A 23,499-nucleotide genomic window follows, 5' to 3' on the forward strand; every position below is an offset into this window, starting at 1 on the left:
CGTTTGTCAAAAAAGGTGGCACTGCCGTCTTAGGATACGGCCACTTTAATAGGTACCTGTTGATAAAAAAAAAAAAAAAAAAAAAAAACAGGAGGCTATCCTGAAGTCTGTATTTACACACTCAGGTACTAGACTGAGACCTGCAGATAGTGCTGCTGCAGCGTGGTCGGTGACCCTGTCAAACAGGGATACTAGTTGGCAAACATAAAAACATATTAAAGACGTTGTCTTATATATGGGGGATGCACAGAGGGATATTTTGCCGGCTGGCATCCAAAATAAATGTAATGTCCATTCTGTCAGGAGGGTATTAGAGACCTGTCACTGGACAGGTGATGCTGACTTAAAAAGCACATAGAGAGCCTTATAAGAGTGAGGAATTATTTGGGGATGGTCTCTGGGACCTCGTATCCACAGCAACTGCTGGGAAGAAATAATTTTACCTCAGGTTTCCTCACAGAAAAAGGTACAGTCCTTTCGGCTTCAGAAAAGCAAGCGGGTCAAATGGCGCTTCCTTTCTGTACAGAGACAAGGGTAGAGGGAAAAAGCTGCACCAGTCAGCCTGTTCCCAGAATCAAGATTCTTCCCCCGCCTCCTGTGAGTACACACCATGACGCGGGTGCTCCACAGGTGTAGCCAGGTACGGTGGGGGGCCGCCTCAAAAATTTCAGCAATTAGTGGGCTCGCTCACAGGTGGATCCCTGTTTCTTCCAAGTAGTATTTCAGGGGTACAAGCTGGAATTAGAGATGTCTCCCCCCAGCCGTTTCCTAAAATATGCCTTGCTGACAACTCCCTCAAGCAGGGAGGCTGTGCTAGAGGCAATTAATAAGCGGTATTCCCAGCAGGTAATACTCAAGGTGCCCCTACTTCAACAAGGACGGGGTTACTATTCCACACGGGTTGGGGTACCGAAACCGCATGGTTCGGTGTGACCCATTTTATATTTAAAATCCTTGAACATAAAAAAATTCAAGTTCAAGATGGAATCGCTCAGGGCGGTTATTGCAAGCCTGGACGAGGGGGATTACATGGTATCCCGGGACATCAAGGATGCTTACCTGCATGTCCCCATTTACCATCCTCGCCAGGAGTACCTCAGATTTGTGGTACAGGATTACCATTACCAAGTCCAGACACTGCCGTTTGGACTGTACATGGCACCGAGGGTGTTTTATCAAGGTAATGGCCGAAATGATGATACTCCTTCAAAAAAAGGGAGTTGTAATTATCCCGTAATTGGACAATCTCGTTATAAGGGCGAGGTCCAAGGAGCAGTTGGTAGTCGGGGTAGCACTATTTTGGAAAGTGCTACAACAGCATAGGTGGATTCTAAACAGTCCAAAGTCACAGCTGGTTCCTATGACACGTCTACTGTTCCTGGGGATGGTTCTGGACATAAACCAGAAATAGTGTTTCTCCCGGAGGAGAAAGCCAAGGAGTTGTCATCTCTAGTCAGAGACCTCCTGAAAACCAAAATAGGTAGCGGTGCATCATTGCACGCGAGTCCTGGGAAAAATGGTAGCTTCTTACGAAGCAATCCCATTAGGCAGGTTCCATACAAGAACTTTTCAGAGGGACCTGTTGGACAAGTGGCCTGGATCTCATCTTCCGATGCATAGGCTGATAACCCTGTCTCCAAGGACCAGGGTATCTCTACTGTGGTGGCTGCAGAGTGCCCATCTTCAAGAGGGCCGCAGGTTCGGCATACAGGACTAGGTCCTAGTGACCATGGATTCCAGTCTTTGAGGCTGGGGGGCAGTCGCATAGGGAAGAAACTTCCAGGGACTTTGGTCAAGTCAGGTTATTTCCCTACACATAAACATTCTGGATCTGAGGGCCATTTACAATGCCCTGAGGCCAGCAAGGCCTCTGCTTCAAAACCAGCCGGTACTGATCCAATCAGACAACATCACGGCAGTCGCTCATGTAATCAACAGGGCGGCACAAAAAGCAGGATGGCGATGGCAGAAGCCACAAGGATTCTCCGATAGGCGGAAAATCATGTGTTAGCACTGTCAGCAGTGTTCATTCCCGGAGTGGACATCTGGGAAGCAGATCTTCTCAACAGACACGACCTCCACCCGGGAGAATGGGGACTTCCTCCAGAAGTCTTCCAATAGGATTGTACACCATTGGGAAAGGCCACAGGTGGACATGATGGCGTCCCGCCTTAACAAAAAGCTAAAAAAGATATTGCTCCAGGTCAAGGGACCCTCAGGCGATAGCTATGGACGCTCTGGTAACACCGTGGGTGTACCAGTCGGTTTAGGTGTTCTCCCCTCTGCCTCTCATACCAAAGGTACTGAGAATAATAAGAAGGCGAGGAGTAAGAACGATACTCGTGGATGGCCAAGAAGAGCTTGGTACCCAGAACTTCAAGAATTTATATCAGAGGACCAATGGCCTCTGCCACTCAGTCAGGACCTGCGGCAGCAGGGGCCCTGTCTGTTCCAAGACTTACCGCGGCTGCGTTTGACGGCATGGCGGTTGAACGCCGGATCCTGAAGGAAAAGGGTATTCCGGAGGAAGTAATTCCTACGCTTACTAAAGCCAGGAAAGTGGTTACAGCAACTCATTATCAACGCATATGGCGAAAATATGTTGCATGGTGTGAGGCCGAAAGGGCCCCAACAGAGGAATTTCAACTAGGTCGATTTCTGCATTTCCTGCAAGCAGGAGTGACTATGGGCCTTAAATTGGGTTCCATTAAGGTACAGATCTCGGCTCTGTCGATTTTCTTTCAAAAAAGAACTAGCTTCAGTACCTGAAGTTCAGACATTTATAAAAGGAGTGCTGCATAGTCAGCCCCCGTTTGTGCCTCCTGTGGCACCTTGGGATCTCAACGTGGTGTTGAGTTTTCTTAAAATCACTTTGGTTTGAACCACTAAAAACCGTGGATCTGAAATATCTCACATGGAAGGTGGTTATGTTATTGGCCTTGGCTTCTGCCAGGCGAGTATCAGAATTGGCGGCTTTGTGTTGTAAAAGCCCTTATTTGATTTTCCATATGGATAGGGCAGAATTGAGGACTCGTCCCCAATTTCTCCCTAAGGTGGTGTCAGCGTTTCACCTGAACCAGCCTATTGTGGTGCCTGCGGCTACTAAGGATTTGGAGGACTCCAAGTTGCTAGACGTTGTCAGGGCCCTGAAAATATATGTTTCCAGGACGGCTGGAGTCAGAAAATCTGACTCGCTGTTTATCCTATATGCACCCAACAAGCTGGGTGCTCCTGCTTCTAAGCAGACTATTGCTCGTTGGATTTGTAGTACAATTCAGCTTGCACATACTGTGGCAGGCCTGCCACAGCCAAAATCTGTCAATGCCCATTCCACAAGGAAGGTGGGCTCATCTTGGGCGGCTGCCCGAGGGGTCTCGGCTTTACAACTTTGCCGAGCAGCTACTTGGTCAGGGGCAAACACGTTTGCAAAATTCTACAAATTTGATACCCTGGCTGAGGAGGACCTGGAGTTCTCTCATTCGGTGCTGCAGAGTCATCCGCACTCTCCCGCCCGTTTGGGAGCTTTGGTATAATCCCCATGGTCCTTACGGAGTTCCCAGCATCCACTAGGACGTTAGAGAAAATAAGAATTTACTCACCGGTAATTCTATTTCTCGTAGTCCGTAGTGGATGCTGGGCGCCCATCCCAAGTGCGGTTTATCTGCATTACTTGTACATAGTTATTGTTAACTAAATCGGGTTATTGTTGAGCCATCTGTTGAGAGGCTCTATTGTTTCATACTGTTAACTGTGTTTCATATCACGAGTTGTACGGTGTGATTGGTGTGGCTGGTATGAGTCTTACCCGGGATTCAAAATCCTTCCTTATTGTGTACGCTCGTCCGGGCACAGTACCTAACTGAGGCTTGGAGGAGGGTCATAGTGGGAGGAGCCAGTGCACACCAGGTAGTCTAAGATCTTTCTAGAGTGCCCAGCCTCCTTCGGAGCCCGCTATTCCCCATGGTCCTTACGGAGTTCCCAGCATCCACTACGGACTACGAGAAATAGAATTACCGGTGAGTAAATTCTTATTTTAGATACCTAGGTGTAGATTTACTAAAGCTTCTAAAAATAAAAAGTGGTGTTGCCATTGCAGTTATACCCCTTTTACACTGACAATTTTATCCCGGGATTTTGCACGTAAACGCACATCATCCCGGGATTTTTGTCAGTGTAAAAGGGTACACTTCCAAATTCCCGGGACGAGCATCCCGGGATTTCAACCCAGGTCTCAACCAGGGTTGAATCCGGGACCATCCCGGGAAGCTGTGCAGTGTGAACGGGTATACCGGGTCAAGGCGACCCGGCACCCGTTCTCTGCATAGGAGGAGGCGGTGCTTGGAGAAGATTATCTCCCAGCACAGCCTCCGGTAGAGTCAGCGGTGACGTCACCGACCCGGCAATATGCTGGGTCGGGCCGCTAATGTAAAAGGGTAATTCCCAGGAATGACCCGAGGCTGCAAATGTAAAAGGGGTATTAGTGACATTCTCACTGTCATTTCTCTATTGCATCCTAGAAACTTCTACAATCTGACTGGTTGCTATGGGCAACACTTCTAATTTTGATTTTTAGAAGCTTTAGGAAATCTACCCCCTCCCCTTTAAAGTTGCGTTTAAATTGTGACTGAGTCATGTGAGCCAGCGAGCTAACCAGAGCCTCAATCCCTTGATTGTAAAGGCCCATACACACGGTGAGATTCGGGCTATGCCCGATTCTCACTATGCGACGGGCTAGGTCGGCACATAGTCAATATCGCAAGAACATAATGACTGTGCTTGCGATATTGACTATGTGCGATTTTGGCTAAGTGTCAATTTTGACTATCTCTTCTATAGAGATAGTCAAAATTGACTTGTCTGCACAGTCTATCTAGGCTTGCGATGCTGACTGCGCGGGACCACGCATCGGGATCGAATCGGGATGGCAAGGTGACTTTCACCTTGAGATCTGCACTAACTTTTCTTACGATTTTAACTATATAGTCAAAAATATCTCACCGTGTGTACACACCATAAGAGGGACAGAGCAGTCTCCTGATTAGGGAGGGAAGATTGGTAACAACTACCGCTACCTGTCCTCTAAACCAGTGTTTATGAGAATGCCGTCTATCCATTCACTATGAGCCAGTGACATTACTGGGGCCTTTCATGAGATTCGTGGTTGCTAGTAAACTGATAGATGGCATTGTCATACAAAACTTTCTCAACTCACAATATTGCGGTCTCCACTGCCTGTAAACACCTATCAGACTGTTGTTGCCTTCTCACTAGGCACAGCTCCTTTTTTCTCCTCAGTTTCCTGCCTCCTTAACCTGGCCTGCTCCAGTGCCGTACCGGGAGGGGGCAACAACCTGGAGTTCGCTCTGCACTGCCTGCACTTAACCGGAGGCAATGTCATGGTGAGTCCATGTTACCTCAATCACCAACTTGCTTTATAGTCAGTGGGAATAATATGGAAATACTTGTGATGAGCTACAGGGGGTAATTCTGAGTTGATCGCAGCAGGAACTTTGTTAGCAGTTGGGCAAAACCATGTGCACTGCAGGGGAGGCAGATATAACGTGCAGAGAGAGTAGATTTGGGTGGGGTGTGTTCAATCTGCAATCTAAATTGCAGTGTAAAAATAAAGCAGCCAGTATTTACCCTGCACAGAAACAAAATAACCCACCCAAATCTAACTCTCTCTGCACATGTTATATCTGCCTCCCCTGCAGTGCACATGGGGGGTAATTCCAAGTTGATCTCAGCAGGAAATTTTTTAGCAGTTGGGCAAAACCATGTGAACTGCAGGGGAGGCAGATATAACATGTGCAGAGAGAGTTAGATTTGGGTGGGTTATTTTGTGTCTGTGCAGGGTAAATACTGGCTGCTTTATTTGTACACTGCAATTTAGATTGCAGATTTAACTCACCACACCCAAATCTAACTCTTTCTGCACATGTTATATCTGCCTCCCCTGCAGTGCACATGGTTTTGCCCAACTGCTAACAAAAATCCTGCTGCAATCAACTCAGAATTACCCCCATGGTTTTACCCAATTGCTAATAAAGTTCCTGCTGCGATCAACTTGGAATTACCCCCACAGTACGGTCTTTCCTAAGTACTGAGCCACTGAAATGTCTTACAGTTTAATGATGCACAAGATGCTATGCTGCTCTGTCTCAGTGTGGGCACTAAGGGCCTAATTCAAAGTTGATCGCAGCAGCAAATTTGTTAGCAGTTGGGCAAAACCATGGCCCTCATTCCGAGTCGTTCGCTCGGTAATTTTCTTCGCATCGCAGCGTTTTTCTGCTTAGTACGCATGCGCAATGTTCGCACTGCGACTGCGCCAAGTAATTTTGCTATGAAGATAGTTTTTTTACTCACGGCTTTTTCTTCGCTCCGGCGATCGTAGTGTGATTGACAGGAAATGGGTGTTACTGGGCGGAAACACGGCGTTTTATGGGCGTGTGGATAAAAACGCTACCGTTTCCGGAAAAAACGCGGGAGTGGATGGAGAAACGGGGGAGTGTCTGGGCGAACGCTGGGTGTGTTTATGATGTCAAACCAGGAACGACAAGCACTGAAATGATCGCACAGGCAGAGTAAGTCTGAAGCTACTCTGAAACTGCTAAGTAGTTTGTAATCGCAATATTGCGAATACATCGTTCGCAATTTTAAGAAGCTAAGATTCACTCCCAGTAGGCGGCGGCTTAGCGTGTGTAACTCTGCTAAAATCGCCTTGCGAGCGAACAACTCGGAATGAGGGCCCATGTGCACTGCAGGGGAGGCAGATATAACATGTGCAGAGAGAGTTAGATTTGGGTGGGGTGTGTTCAAACTGAAATCTAAATTGCAGTGTAAAAATAAAGCAGCCAGTATTTACCCTGCACAGAAACAATATAACCCACCCAAATCTAACTCTCTGCACATGTTACATCTGCCACACCTGCAGTGCACATGGGGGGGTCATTCCGAGTTGATCGCTAGATAAAAATGTTCACAGCGCAGCAATTAAGTGAAAAAGCGGCAATGCGCACACGCGACGTACTTTCACAACAGCCAATGTAGTTTTACACAAGATCTAGCGAGGCTTTTCATTCGCAATGTCCGCCGCAGAGTGATTAACATGAAGTGGGCGTTCCTGGGTGTCAACTGACCGTTTTCAGGGACTGTTCGGAAAAACGCAGGCGTGCCAGGAAAAACGCAGGCGTGGCTGGGAGAACGCAGGGCGTGTTTGTGACGTCAAATCCGGAACTGAACAGTCTGAATTGATCGCAAGCGCTGAGTAGGTCTGGAGCTACTCTCAAACTGCACAATTTTTTTTTGTAGCCGCTCTGCGATCCATTCGTTTGCACTTCTGCTAAGCTAAAATACACTCCCAGAGGGTGGCGGCATAACGTTTGCATGGCTGCTAAAAACTGCTAGCGAGCGATCAACTCGGAATGACCCCCATAGTTTTGCCCAACTGCTAACAAATTTGCTGTTGTGATCAACTCTGAATTACCCCCTAAGATGCAAGTAATTACGCACAGCCCTTCCCATCCCTCTCTGCTTGTATCTGGTCCATGCAAACCACTGAACAGTAAATCGTTTAATTTTAGGAAACCCTGGATAAACTGTTATTTAAGGAACCTCAGGAATATCTGCCTCGGTGGCTTGCAGACTATCACTATGCTGGTAGGTAACACGGAATCTGACATCCTTGTTAAATGCAGAGTTCTTAAAGAAAAACTCGTGATATGTTAGCGTCTCTTTGATCTGCATTTATATACTGTAAATGTATACTTTATTGTTATCTATGATTTGCTCCTCGTTACTCGGGTTACATTTTATACATGATTTCTCTAACGTCTTGAGGATGCTGGGACTCCGTAAGGACCATGGGGAATAGACGGGCTCCGCATGAGATAGGGCACTTTAAGAAAGCTTTGGATTCTGGGTGTGCACTGGCTCCTCCCTCTATGCCCCTCCTCCAGACCTCAGTTTTACATTGTGCCCAGAGCAAGATGGGTGCACTGCAGAGAGCTCTCCAGAGTTCTCTGCCTGAAAGCATTTTTGTTTGGATTTTTCTTTCTACTTTTCACTACTTTTTCACAGTGAGCACTACTGGCAACAGGCTCCCTGCATTGAGGGACTGAGGAGAGAGGAGCAGACCTTCTTGTCAAAGATAGGCTCTGCTTCCTCGGCTACTGGACACCATTAGCTCCAGAGGGGGTGCACGCAGGTTCTTACTGGGCGTCCACCCCCGGAGCCGCGCCGCCTTTCTCCTCACAGAGCCAGAAGTACAGAAGACAGAAGTCGTCAGGCGGCAGAAGCCTTCAGCTTCACTGAGGTAACGCACAGCACTGCAGCTGTGCGTCATTGCTCCCATACACCTCACACACTCCGGTCACTGTAAGGGTGCAGGGCGCAGGGGGGGCGCCCTGGGCAGCAATATAAACCTCTGCATGGCAAAAAGACTATATACATGTACAGGTGGGCTCTGTACATGTATATAAAAGAGCCCCCGCCATAATTTACTAAGTTTGAGCGGGACAGAAGCCCCCTGCCGAGGGGGTGGGGCTTCTCCCTCAGCACTCACCAGCGCCATTTTCTCTCCACAGCACTGCTGAGAGGAAGCTCCCCATGACTCTCCCCTGCCTACACACGGTGAAAGGGTGCTTAAAAGAGAGGGGGGGGGGGGCACATAATTGGCGGTTTACATATTACACAGCGCTGCTGGGGAAAAACATTTCTCTAACGTCCTAGTGGATGCTGGGGACTCCGTAAGGACCATGGGGAATAGACGGGCTCCGCAGGAGACATGGGCACTTTAAGAAAGAATTTAGATTCTGGTGTGCTCTGGCTCCTCCCTCTATGTCCCTCCTTCAGACCTCAGTTTGAATCTGTGCCCGGACGAGCTGGGTGCTGTTTAGTGAGCTCTCCTGAGCTTGCTATAAGAAAGTATTTTGTTAGGTTTTTTTATTTTCAGGGAGCTCTGCTGGCAACAGACTCCCTGCATCGTGGGACTGAGGGGAGAGAAGCAGCCCTACTCTCTGCAGATAGGTCCTGCTTCTTAGGCTACTGGATACCATTAGCTCCAGAGGGATCGTACACAGGATCTCACCCTCGTCGTCCGATCCCGGTGCCGCGCCGCCGTCCCCCTCGCAGAGCCGGAAGACAGAAGCCGGGTGAAAGAAGCAAGAAGACTTCGAAATCGGCGGCAGAAGACTCCAGTCTTCACTGAGGTAGCGCACAGCACTGCAGCTGTGCGCCATTGCTCCCACACTACACCCACATACTCCGGTCACTGTAAGGGTGCAGGGCGCAGGGGGGGGGGCGCCCTGGGCAGCAATTAGAGACCTCTTTGGCAAAAGTTTGCATATATACAGTTGGGCACTGTATATATGTATGAGCCCCCGCCAAAAATTGTACATGAAAGCGGGACAGAAGCCCGCCATCGAGGGGGCGGGGCTTCTTCCTCAGCACTCACCAACGCCATGTTTTTTCTCCACAGCACCGCTGAGAGGAAGCTCCCCAGCCTCTCCCCTGCAGTTACACGGTAGAAGAGGGTAAAAAGAGAGGGGGGGCACATAATTAGGCGCAAAAATCAATATAAACAGCAGCTACTGGGTTAACATTAAGTTACTGTGTTATTCCTGGGTTAATAGCGCTGGGGTGTGTGCTGGCATACTCTCTCTCTGTCTCTCCAAAGGGGCTTATGGGGGAATTGTCTTCAGATGAGCATTCCCTGAGTGTGTGGTGTGTTGGTACGTGTGTGTCGACATGTCGGAGGTAAAAGGCTCCACTAAGGAGGAGATGGAGCAAATATGTGTGTGAGAGGGTGTCTCCGTCGACAACGCCGACACCTGTTTGGATATGTGTAATTAAGTGCTAAGGTGAATTTATTGCACAAAAGATTAGAGAACAGACAGGGAATCTACCCATGTCTGTCCCTATGTCGCAGAGACCTTCAGAGTCTCTCAATGCTCACTATCCAAAATAATAAACACTGATATCGACACGGAGGTTGACTCCAGTGTCGACTACGATAATGCAAAGTTACAGCCAAAATGGCAGAAAAGTATTTAATATATGATTATTGTAATAAAAGATGATTTGCATATCACTGATGACTCATCTGTCCCTGACACAAGGGTACACATGTTTAAGGGGAAGAAAGCTGAGGTAAGTTTCCCTCCTCTCATGATGAAAAAGAGCGGGAATCTCCAGACAAGAGACTGCAGTTTCCCACAAAGAATTCTTAGGGAGTATCCTTTCCCTAGGGTGGTCTTCAGTATGCCGGCGGTCGGGCTCCCGGCGACCAGCATACCGGCGCCGGGAGCCCGACCGCCGGCATACCGACCGCCGGCATACCGACACTTATTCTTCCTCGTGGGGGTCCACGACCCCCCTGGAGGGAGAATAAAATAGTGTAGCGCGCCACTCGTAGAGTGGCGAGCGCAGCGAGCCCGCAAGGGGCTCATTTGCGCTCGCCACACTGTCGGTAAACCGGCGGTCAGGCTCCCGGCGCCGGTATGCTGGTCGCCGGGAGCCCGACCGCCGGCATATCGTAGTGAACCCCTTTCCCTACTAGGGCCAGGATAGGATGGGAATCTTCCCCTAGGGTGTCACTGCAGATAGCGTGCACATTCGGGTACACTACTCAGACCGGCGATTGTGTCGGCATGGGTTTATAGCGCTGTGGCAGCGTGGGCAGGTACCTTATCAGCAGAGATTGAGACCCTAGTATGTATATATATATATGTATATATAGATATATATATATATTAAAGATGCTGTCTTAAGAGATATATATATATAAAAAGAGACATCAGTCTACTGGGTCCTAGAGTCAAAGCTATGTCGATTTCTGCTTGACGTGTCCTGTAGAATATGCAATGGACAGATGATGCTGACTTAAGAGGCATATGGAGGGCTGAGGATTGTGTGGAGAAGGGTTCTCGGACCTGGTCTCCACAGCTATAGCTGGTAATTCTGATATTTTGCCTTATATTCCTGCACAGCCTAGGAAAGCACGACATTATCAAATGCAGCCTTTCGAACAAAGAAACAGGAAAGTCCGAGGTGCGTCCTTTCTTGCCAGAGGCAGGGGCAGAGGAAAGAAGCTGCACAACACAGCTAGTTCCCAGGAACAGAAGTCCTCCACGGCCTCTACAAAATCCACTGCATGTCGCTGGGGTTTCCACAGGCGGAGCTAGGCCCGGTGGGGGCACGCCTTCGTAAGTTCAGCCACAAGTGGGTTCACTCCCTGTTAGATCCCTGGGCAATAGATATTGTGTCTCATGGATACAAGCTGGACTTTGAGGAGATGCCCCCTCACCGACGGCCTTGCCGGCTTCCCCCCACGAGAGGGAAACAGTGTTAACTGCAATTCACAAATTGTATCTTCAACAGGTGGTGGTCAAGGTCCCCCTCCTTCAACAAGGAGGGGGTTATTATTCGACCATGTTGTAGTCCCGAAACCGGACGTTTCGGTCAGACCCATATTGAATTTAAAATCCCTGAACATATACCTGAAAAGGTTCAAGTTCAAGATGGAATCGCTAAGAGCGGTCATTGCAAGCCTGAAAGGGGGAGATTTTATGGTGACTCTGGACATAAAGGATGCATACCTTCATGTCCCCATTTATCCACCTCATCAGGCATACCTCAGAATTGCGGTACGGGATTGTCATTACCAATTTCAGACGTTGCCGTTTGGTCTCTCCATGGCCCCGAGAATATTCACCAAGGTAATGGCGGAAATGATGGTGCTCCTGCGGAAGCAGGGTGTCACTATTATCCCGTACTTGGACGATCTCATAAAAGTGAGATCAAGAGAGCAGTTGCTGAACAGCGTATCACTTTCTCTGGAAGTGTAACGGCAACACAGCTGGATTCTATGTATTCCAAAGTCGCAGTTGGTTCCTACAGCTCATCTGCCTCTCCTAGGCATGATCCTAGACACAGGCCAGAGAAGGTTTTATGTCCCGATAGAGAGAGCTCAGGAGCTCATGACACTGGTCAGGAATCTATTAAAACCAAAACAGGTGTCAGTGCATCACTGCACTCGAGTCCTGGGAAGGATGGTGGCATCATACGAGGCCATTCCCTTCGGCAGGTTCCATGCGAGGACCTTCCAATGGGACTTACTGGACAAGTGGTCCGGATCACATCTTCAGATGCATCGGTTAATCACCCTATCCCCCAGGGCCAGGGTGTCTCTCCTGTGGTGGCTGCAGTGTGCTCACCTTCTCGAAGGTCGCAGATTCGGCACTCAGGACTGGGTCCTGGTGACCACGGATGCAACCTCCAAGGGTGGGGGGCAGTCACACAGGGAAGAAATTTCCAAGGGCTGTGGTCAAGTCAGGAGACTTGCCTTCACATCAACATCCTGGAACTAAGGGCCATATACAACGCCCTACGTCAAGCGGAGTCCCTGCTTCGCGACCAACCGGTTCTGATTCAGTCAGACAACATCACCGCAGTGGCTCATGTAAACCGCCAAGGCGGCACAAGGAGCAGAGTGGCGATGGTAGAAGCCACCAGAATTCTTCGCTGGGCGGAGAATCACGTAAGCGCACTGTCAGCAGTGTTCATTCCATGAGTGGACAGCTGGGAAGCAGACTTCCTCAGCAGGCACGACCTCCACCCGGGAGAGTGGGGACTTCATCAAGAAGTCTTCACGCAGATTGCAAGTCGGTGGGAACTGCCACAGGTGGACATGATGGCATCCCGCCTCAACAAAAAGCTGCAGAGATATTGCGCCAGGTCAAGAGACCCTCAGGCGATAGCTGTGGACACACTGGTGACACCGTGGGTGTTCCAGTCGGTCTATGTATTTCCTCCTCTTCCTCTCATACCCAAGGTGCTGAGAATCATTAGAAAAAGAGGAGTGAGAACAATACTCATTGTTCCGGATTGGCCAAGAAGGACTTGGTATCCAGATCTGCAAGAAATGCTCACAGAGGACCCGTGGCCTCTGCCTCTAAGACAGGACTTGTGCAACAGGGGCCCTGTCTGTTCCAAGACTTACCGCTGCTGCGTTTGACGGCATGGCGGTTGAACGCCGGATCCTAGCAGAAAAAGGCATTCCGGATGAGGTCATTCCTACGCTGATAGAGGCTAGGAAGGATGTGACGGCTCAACATTATCACCGTATATGGCGAAAATATGTGGCTTGGTGTGAGGCCAGGAATGCCCCTACGGAGGAATTCCAACTGGGTTGTTTCCTTCACTTCCTACAGTCGGGAGTGACTTTGGGCCTTAAATTGGGTTCCATTAAGGTTCAGATTTCGGCCTTATCCATTTTCTTTCAAAAAGAACTGGCTTCTCTGCCTGAAGTTCAGACGTTTGTAAAGGGAGTGCTGCATATTCAGCCCCCTTTTGTGCCTCCAGTGGCACCTTGGGATCTTAACGTGGTGTTGAGTTTCCTGAAATCACACTGGTTTGAACCACTCAAAACGGTGGAAGTAAAATATCTCACGTGGAAGATGGTCATGCTATTAGCCTTGGCTTCGGCTAGGCGTGTGTCAGAATTGGCGGCTTTGTCACATAAAAGCCTTATCTGGTTTTCTATGCGGATAGAGCAGAATTGCGGACCCGCCCACAATTTCTGCCGAAAGTGGTTTCATCCTTTCATATAAACCAACCTATTGTGGTGCCTGTGGCTACTGCTGACTTGGAGGATTCAGAGTCACTGGATGTGGTCAGGGCTTTGAAGGTTTATGTAGCCAGAACGGCTAAGGTCAGGAAAACAGAATCTTTGTTTATCCTGTATGCTTCCAACAAGCTTGGGACGCCTGCTTCAAAGCAAACTATTGCTCGCTGGATCTGTAACACGATTCAGCAGGCTCATTCTGCGGCTGGGTTGCCGCTGCCTAAATCAGTTAAGGCCCATTCCACAAGGAAGGTGGGCTCTTCTTGGGCGGCTGCCCGAGGGGTCTCGGCATTACAGCTTTGCCGAGTGGCTACTTGGTCAGGTTCAAACACCTTTGCAAAGTTCTACCAGTTTGATACCCTGGCTGAGGAGGACCTTGTGTTTGCTCATTTGGTGCTGCAGAGTCATCCGCACTCTCCCGCCCGTTTGGGAGCTTTGGTATAATCCCCATGGTCCTAACGGAGTCCCCAGCATCCACCAGGACGTTAGAGAAAATAAGATTTTACTTACCGGTAAATCTATTTCTCGTAGTCCGTAGTGGATGTTGGGCGCCCGTCCCAAGTGCGGACTTCTTCTGCAATGCTTGTATATAGTTATTGCTTAAATAAGGGTTATGTTATAGTTGCATCAGGGTTTATCTGATGCTCTGTGATTGTTCATACTGTTAACTGGGTAAAGTTATCACAAGTTATACGGTGTGATTGGTGTGGCTGGTATGCGTCTTACCCTGGATTCCCAAAATCCTTTCCTTGTACTGTCAGCTCTTCCGGGCACAGTTTCTCTAACTGAGGTCTGGAGGAGGGACATAGAGGGAGGAGCCAGAGCACACCAGAATCTAAATTCTTTCTTAAAGTGCCCATGTCTCCTGCGGAGCCAGTCTATTCCCCATGGTCCTTACGGAGTCCCCAGCATCCACCACGGACTACGAGAAATAGATTTACCGGTAAGTAAAATCTTATTTATGTGTTGGTCTCCAGGGTTATTGCGCTGGGGTGTGTGCTGGCATACTCTCTCTCTGTCTCTCCAAAGGGCCTTGACAGGGATACTGTCTTCAGAAAAGGGGTTCCCTGTGTGTGTGAAGTGTGTCGGTACGCGTGTGTCGACATGTTTGACGAGGAATGCTTGCTTACTGTGGAGGGGGAGTGTTTGAATGTCAGGTCGCCGTCGGCAACGCCGACACCGGAATGGGTGGATATGCTGAATATCTTGAATGCAAATGTCAATCTATTGCATGAAAGGTTAGACAAGGCTGAAGCTAGGGATCAGTCAGGTAGCCAGTCCATGCCTGTCCCTGTGGCGCCAGGCCCGTCGGGGTCTCAGAAGCGCACCATATCCCAGATCGATGACACAGATACCGACACAGATTCTGACTCTAGTGTCGACTATGAAGATGCAAAATTACAGCCGAAGGTGGCAAAAGGTATTCGGTACATGATTATGGCCATAAAAGAGGTTTTGCATATTACTGAGGAACTTCCTGTCCCTGACACGAGGGTACACATGTATAAAGAGAAAAAGCCTGAAGTCACTTTTCCATCATCATTTAAATTAAGTGAATTGTGCGAAAAGGCTTGGGACTCTCCAGATAGGAGACCACAAGTTCCCAAAAGGATTCTTATGGCGTATCCCTTTCCACAAACTGATAGGATACGCTGGGAATCTTCACCAAAAGTGGACAAGGCGCTGACACGCTTGTCCAACAAGGTGGCACTGCCTTCTCAGGATACGGCTTCCCTCAAGGAACCGGCTGATCGCAGGCAGGAAATTACCTTGAAGCACATTTACAGTTTACACTCAGGTACTATTGCTAGACCGGCTATGGTGTCGGCCTGGGTTTGTAGTGCGGTTGTGGCATGAGCAGATTCCTTATCTACGGAGATTGACACCTTAGATAGGGATGCCATTCAAATAACCTTAGAGCATATCAGAGATGCTGCCTTGTATATGAGAGATGCTCAGAGAGACATTTGTTTATTAAGCTCCAGAGTAAATGCTATGTCTATTTCTGCTAGGCGACTCCTGTGGACCCGGCAGTGGACGGGAGATGCCGATTATAAGCGGCACATGGAGTCCTTGCCGTACAAGGGGGAGAAGTTGTTTGGAGACGGCCTCTCGGACCTTGTCTCTACGGCTACGGCTGGTAAGTCGAATTTCTTACCTTATGTCCCCCCGCAGCATACTAAGAAGGCTCCTCATTATCAAATGCAGTCCTTTCGTTCCAATAAAAACAAGAAGGTGCGGGGATCGTCCTTTGTTACCAGAGGGAAAGGCAGGGGAAAGAAGCTGCACACAGCTAGTTCCCAAGAGCAGAAGTCCTCTCCTGCGTCTGCAAAGTCCACCGCATGACGCTGGGGCTTCCCGGGGGGAGGCAGATCTGGTGGGGGCTCGTCTTCGGTTTTTCAGCCACGTCTGGGTTCAATCGCAGGTGGATCCCTGGGCAGTAGAGATTGTTGCTCAGGGATACAGGCTAGAATTCGAAGACTTGCCTCCTCGCCGGTTTTTCTCCGTCAGAGAGGGAGTCAGTGTTCACAGCAATCCAAAAATTGTATGTGCAACAGGTGATTGTCACAGTTCCTCATCTCCAGCAGGGAGAGGGATATTATTCAACCCTGTTTGTGGTCCCGAAACCGGACGGTTCGGTCAGGCCCATTTTAAACCTAAAATCTCTGAACTTGTACTTGAAAAGGTTCAAGTTCAAAATGGAATCACTCCGGGCGGTCATCGCCAGCCTGGAGGGGGGGGGATTGGATGGTGTCCCTGGACATAAAGGATGCATACCTTCATGTTCCAATATTCCCCCCCCCCCCCCCCCCCCCCATCAGGCGTTCCTGAGATTTGCAGTGCAGGACTGTCACTACCAATTTCAGACGTTGCCGTTTGGGCTTTCCACGGCCCCGAGGGTTTTCACCAAGGTAATGGCGGAAATGATGGTACTCCTGCGCAGGCAGGGGGTCACAATTATCCCATACTTGGACGATCTCCTAATAAAGGCGAGATCTCGGGAGAAGTTGCTGGACAGCGTGTCTCTGTCCATGAAGACGTTGCAACTACACGGCTGGATTCTCAATATACCGAAGTCCCAGCTAGTTCCTACAACGCGTCTGACCTTTCTGGGCCTGATTCTAGACACAGACCAGAAAAAGGTTTTTCTTCCGATCGAAAATGTTCAGGAACTCATGACCATGGTCAGGAACCTATTGAAACCAAAGAAGGTTTCAGTGCATCAGTGCACGCGGGTCCTGGGGAAGATGGAGGCTTCATACGAGGCCATCCCTTTCGGCAGATTCCATGCAAGGACTTTTCAATGGGACCTCTTGGACAAGTGGTCCGGGTCCCATTTACAAATGCATCAAAGGATCACCCTGTCTCCCAGGACCAGGGTATCTCTCCTGTGGTGGCTGAACAGTGCTCACCTTCTAGAGGGTCGCAGGTTCGGCATTCAGGACTGGGTCCTGGTGACCACGGACGCAAGCCTCCGAGGCTGGGGAGCAGTGGCACTGGGAAGAAATTTCCAAGGTTTCTGGTCAAGCCTGGAGACTTGTCTCCACATCAACGTCCTGGAGTTGAGGGCCATATACAACGCCCTGCGTCAAGCGGAGAACTTGCTTCGGAGAAGACCGGTTCTGATTCAGTCAGACAATGTCACGGCAGTGGCTCATATAAACCGCCAAGGCGGAACAAGGAGCAGAGTGGCCATGGCAGAAGCGACCAGGATTCTACGCTGGGCGGAAGGCCATGTAAGCGCGCTGTCAGGGGTGTTCATCCCGGGGGTGGACAACTGGGAGGCGGACTTCCTCAGCAGGCACGACCTGCATCCGGGGGAGTGGGGACTTCATCAAGAAGTCTTTGCACAGATCGCGGATCGGTGGGGCCTGCCTCAAATAGACATGATGGCGTCCCGTCTCAACAAAAAGCTAAAGCGGAATTGCACCAGGTCAAGGGACCCTTAGGCGGTAGCGGTAGACGCTCTGGTGACACCTTGGGTGTTCAGATCGGTCTATGTGTTTTCTCCTCTTCCTCTCATACCCAAGGTGTTGAGAATTGTAAGAATAAGCAGGGTCAGAACAATCCTCATTGTTCCAGATTGGCCACGGAGGACTTGGTATCCGGAACTGCAAGAGTTGCTCACAGAAGATCCGTGGCCTCTTCCTCTAAGGCAGGACCTGCTGCGGCAGGGGCCCTGTCTGTTCCAAGACTTACCGCGGCTGCGTTTGACGGCATGGCGGTTGAACGCCGGATCCTAGCGGAAAAAGGAATTCCGGAGGAAGACATTCCTACCCTGATCAGGGCTAGGAAAGACGTGACGTTGAAACATTATCACCGTTGATAAAGCCAAATATTTATCTTATTTAAAACCCTTTATGAGGTCTAAGAACACTGTACGCTATTTACGTATGGAGTACCGTAAGGGTACGCACGTTGCGTAACAATCGCTTAGCCGTGGTCGAGACGCTCAAGCGTCACGTTCGCTCACGGCCAAGAGATCACAGGCAGGCACGCTATTGGCTGCCGACTAATGTAATGATTCGCTATAGCGTAGCGGACGCTCGGGACCACGAGGAGATCACCAGCGGCGCAGACGCTCACAATGTTAAACCTTTATATCTAAACCATAAACAGTGTATTATGCAGCAAAACCTTAGTGTAGTGATAGAGTGTAGATGCAACCTTGTGTAGCCTGATTATCTTAAAAGCTGTTCGAGCGTCACCGACGCTCTGAAAATACTTAACACTATGAGAAATACACAGATACCTGGGCTTAGGGTCCAACGCCTTATATATATATTATGAATGTTATACTTGCAAAAGAATTAATACAATACAAGTCATACACTACAATATAACATAGACTAACTAACCAGATAACTACACAGGAAATATAATACAATACTATTACGTTTAAGAGAATACGAGAGAAGGAGGAGAGAGAGAGAGAGAGAGAGAGGGATATGGAGAGATATGGCTCAGAATAACAAGGAAGACAATATGATTGCGGAGAAAAACTTACGCACAAAGGGGAACGATCGCATGCGCCTCTGGACATCCAGCTCCCGATTATCAGCAATGAGAACCGTTGAAGAGTGAGCTGGATGTGATCGGCTTGTCTATTTATGCCCCACACACAATACAATTCAATGGTCCCTACAATCTCATTGTTCATTGGACACAGGAATTCCTCCTCGCATTATAACAAAAGGTCATAGGTTGATTCATACAGGTGGGCTGTGACAATTTCCAACTGCTCAGGTGGGTGGGAAACTAGGTTTCCCGCCGCATGGATAAGTAAGTGCAAATAATAGTAAATGGACATAAACTTCTTATGTCCATAACTATTCGCACGAGCGATTAATTCGCTTCAAACCAACACCGGAATATTGCTAATTAAATACTCTTCCGATGGATACTAAACACCACTGTATAACCCCTGTCTGACCCTTCGTATCAAACAAAGAGGGATTTCTCCGTACATGAACATTCTACATTAACCAAACTTTCAGATTCTATCAAAGGGACCATAATCTACAAAATACATTATATGGTGAAAATATGTAACGAACGAGTCGCCCGCTAGACGCATACAATCTCTACCGTAAATGCGCATACCGTGCGCCTGCGGGTGCCCGCAACAGCGAGTATGCGCACGCACGGGAGAGCGCACGCATGCGCAGCAGGGACATGTATGAGGTGCAAATATGGCAGTGTGCATAGTGATATTTTTCTGACTTTGACACCGTATATGGCGGAAATATGTTTCTTGGTGTGAGGCCAGAGCTGCTCCTACGGAGGAGTTTCATTTGGGCCGTCTACTTCACTTCCTTCAAACAGGAGTGGCCTCTCTTCCTGAGGTACAGACTTTTGTGAAGGGGGTGCTGCATATTCAGCCTCCTTTTGTGCCTCCTGTGGCGCCTTGGGATCTTAACGTGGTGTTACGTTTCCTCAAGTCTCCTTGGTTTGAACCACTTAAAACTGTGGAGTTGAAATACCTCACGTGGAAAGTGGTCATGTTGTTGGCGTTAGCTTCGGCGAGACATGTTTCAGAATTGGCGGCTTTATCGCATAAAAGCCCATACTTGGTTTTTCATGTGGATAGGGCAGAGTTGAGGACTCGTCCTCACTTTCTGCCAAAAGTGGTCTCATCTTTTCATGTGAACCAACCTATTGTCGTGCCTGTGGCTACAAGGGACTTGGAGGATTCCGGGTCCCTGGATGTAGTCAGAGCTTTGAAGATTTATGTGACCAGAACGGCTCGGATCAGGAAGACTGAAGCTTTGTTTGTTCTGTATGCGGCCAACAAGGTTGGCGCCCCTGCTTCAAAGCAGACTATTGCTCGCTGGATCTGTAACACGATTCAGCAGGCGCATTCTACGGCAGGATTGCCGTTACCGAAATCGGTTAAGGCCCACTCCACTAGGAAAGTGGGCTCTTCTTGGGCGGCTGCCCGAGGGGTCTCGGCATTACAGTTGTGCCGAGCAGCTACTTGGTCGGGGACAAACACCTTTGCAAAGTTCTATAAGTTTGATACCCTGGCTGAGGAGGACCTCCTGTTTGCTCAATCGGTGCTGCAGAGTCATCCGCACTCTCCCGCCCGTTTGGGAGCTTTGGTATAATCCCTATGGTCCTTACGGAGTCCCAGCATCCTCAAGGACGTTAGAGAAAATAAGATTTTACTTACCGGTAAATCTATTTCTCGTAGTCCGTAGAGGATGCTGGGCGCCCGTCCCAAGTGCGGACTTCTTCTGCATGACTTGTATATAGTTATTGCTTACATAAGGGTTATGTTATAGTTTTCGGTGATACCGTGGCTATGTTGTTGTTCATACTGTTAACTGGGTAAGTTTATCATAAGTTATACGGTGTGATTGGTGTGGCTGGTATAAATCTCGCCCTTAGATTTACAAAAATCCTTCCTCGTACTGTCCATCACCTCTGGGCACTATTTCCCTAACTGAGGTCTGGAGGAGGGGCATAGAGGGAGGAGCCAGTGCACACCCAGAATCCAAAGCTTTCTTAAAGTGCCCTATCTCCTGCGGAGCCCGTCTATCCCCATGGTCCTTACGGAGTCCCAGCATCCTCTACGGACTACGAGAAATAGATTTACCGGTAAGTAAAATCTTATTTTTCCTGCAACTTTCATGTCATTTCATTTGTTCATGTCATTTTTTTGCTTCAATCTTACAGTCTTGGGCCCTCATTCAGCTTCCATCTTCTGCGCATGCGCTGAGTTTGCACAGTGCATGTGCCCGCTAGTAAAGTGCGATCGCATCCTGAAGGCATGCAATCACACTTTGAGTGACAGCAGTGGGCGTCGAGGGGGTGGCCACAAACTATTGCGGGGGAGTGGTCCGGCCAACGCAGGTGCTGATGTCACACGCAGCCACTCCGATGAAAAAGATGGCGGTGGTGTGGCTGTGTATGCAGGGAGGCATCAGCTAATCCCTGGTCAGCGTTCCGATTGCAATTAGATTGTGATCGCAACGCTGGGCGGGACTTTGCATGCAGGGCGGCCCCCAGCATGCTGTAACAGGCAGTTGTAGATTCTTTTTAGCCAAAACTGCAACTCATGCTGAATAGGGTCCTTAGGGGATCATTCAGACCTATCCGCTAATGTGGCCCGAAGCGCGGTTTGCCGAAATCTGCAAACTGCACAAGCGCAGTGACCGCATCGCACAGACACACATATTGCGGTCACATCCCTGATGAATGCGACGGCAATGTGATTGATAGTGGCGGCCGAACAGGGGCGTGCCGGGACCGTTTTCAGGGGGACTTCATGACGTCACACGAAGCCACTCCGATTTAAAAAAAATGGTGTCAAACCGCCTGACAGTGCACCCAGGCTGCGGTGCCAGGGGTCAACTTTAGTTCCGATGGGATTTAATTGCGGTCGAGGCAACTGTGGAAGAACTCCTGCAGTCGCAGCTAGGCAGCATATGCAGGAGGTCCACCACCATTTTCTTGATAGGAGCGGCTGCATGTGTCCTCACGCAGCTGCCCAAAAAAACGCTGCCTCTCTGCCCCCGTTTTGCCTGCACTGCCCCCACATCGCTCCGTTGCTGCCCCCCAGCGAACACCTCTGTCTGTTAAGCAGGCAGAGGCGTTCGCAGCCAATGCGATATGATCTCATTGACTGCTAACACAGGCACAGGACAGGACTTGCGCATGCGTACTAGCACCGCCAAAGATGTTCTAAAAAAAACCTGCACCTTTGTAAGTATTTGAGTTTTAAAGTGCCAGCTCCCAGTTACTGCCTACTATTTCCCCATTGTAACTGCGCTCCAGTGTCCCCTAGTGGATGAAGGAGAAATATATCCTTCTGAATAGCCTACCATGCGTGGAACTGCACTGTGTATCTCCCATAAGAAGCAGGGGTACAGCTGACAGAATAAGATTCGTCCTAATTGGGGCTGCAGCAAATAAATTCCATCTGTTGCCCAGCTTTACCTTTCTCTATAAATCTTATGTCTTTGACATCTCATTGGAGTATACAGGGATATCATAGGGGTACAGAGGTGCAGAACAGGAGCTAGGGCACTTTAAATGTAATTCTAACAGGTCTAGCAAGTACTCTATCCTCCAGTGGCTGCCTAGGAGTTCAGTTCTTTCTGGAAGTGTCCACCAGAGCTGTACACTGTTCGCTATGGTTTCCTATGCAGCTGTTACTCTTTGAGCTTTTTATTTTGATTTGCTTTGTAGAGGAAGCCCTCTCTGTGACGGCACCCACACAGCCGAGGCAGCCACATCATGTCTGAGCCGCCAGTGTACTGTAGGTTCTGTGGTTGGTACCGTCTGCTGCCTGCACACTCCACATGTATGATAGCCACTGTGGGAAGCTGGACCTTGTCTCTGCAGGGGTCAGATGGGGCTTCTTGTCTAGGTATTTAAACACTAGGCAGGGGATAGCACCAGCCCAGCTTTATGGACGACAGCCATCTCACTGCTAGGCCCCGTGGGAGGTGCTATCTCTATTTAGCACCTACTCCCTGCCAGGCTTACCTCACTGAGGTGTAAACAGTGGAGCATACAGCGTTAGTATGGTCACAAATGAGTTGAGATGATCAATACAATACATATATTTAATTATATACTCAGGATAAAATTCAACACTCTCAAATAGTTGATAAACTTAATTTCTCTAACGTCCTAGTGGATGCTGGGGACTCCGAAAGGACCATGGGGAATAGCGGCTCCGCAGGAGACTGGGCACAAAAGTAAAAAGCTTTAGGACTACCTGGTGTGCACTGGCTCCTCCCCCTATTACCCTCCTCCAAGCCTCAGTTAGATTTTTGTGCCCGAACGAGACGGGTGCAGGCTAAGGGGCTCTCCTGAGCTGCTTAGTGTAAAAGTTTAAAGTAGGTTTTTTATTTTCAGTGAGACCTGCTGGCAACAGGCTCACTGCACCGAGGGACTAAGGGGAGAAGAAGCGAACTCACCTGCGTGCAGAGTGGATTGGGCTTCTTAGGCTACTGGACATTAGCTCCAGAGGGACGATCACAGGCCCAGCCATGGATGGGTCCCAGAGCCGCGCCGCCGTCCCCCTTACAGAGCCAGAAGACGGAAGAGGTCCGGAAAATCGGCGGCAGAAGACGTCCTGTCTTCAATAAGGTAGCGCACAGCACTGCAGCTGTGCGCCATTGCTCTCAGCACACTTCACACTCCGGTCACTGAGGGTGCAGGGCGCTGGGGGGGGGCGCCCTGAGACGCAATAAAAACACCTTTTTTGGCAAAAAATACATCACATATAGCTCCTGGGCTATATGGATGTATTTAACCCCTGCCAATTTTTACATAAAAAAGCGGGAGAAAGGCCGCCGAAAAAGGGGCGGAGCCTATCTCCTCAGCACACTGGCGCCATTTTTTCCTCACAGCTCCGTTGG

General features: G+C 49.2%; 1 protein-coding gene across 4 annotated transcripts in view; it reads left to right on the forward strand.

The window, feature by feature from the left end:
* Positions 1–23,499, forward strand: part of ZNF541 (zinc finger protein 541) — a 401,808-nt gene that overhangs the window by 328,014 nt on the left and 50,295 nt on the right. For 3 of the 4 annotated variants that reach the window (XM_063937867.1, XM_063937868.1, XM_063937870.1), the window contains exons 11-12: positions 5,272–5,399; positions 7,584–7,659. In XM_063937867.1, coding sequence (XP_063793937.1) covers positions 5,272–5,399; positions 7,584–7,659 — 204 coding nt within the window. The remainder of the gene's footprint in view (positions 1–5,271; positions 5,400–7,583; positions 7,660–23,499) is intronic. The other variant, XM_063937869.1, reaches the window with a different exon arrangement.

This window comes from Pseudophryne corroboree, chromosome 8 (assembly GCF_028390025.1).
Source record: "Pseudophryne corroboree isolate aPseCor3 chromosome 8, aPseCor3.hap2, whole genome shotgun sequence".
NCBI classification, from domain to species: Eukaryota; Metazoa; Chordata; class Amphibia; order Anura; family Myobatrachidae; genus Pseudophryne; species Pseudophryne corroboree.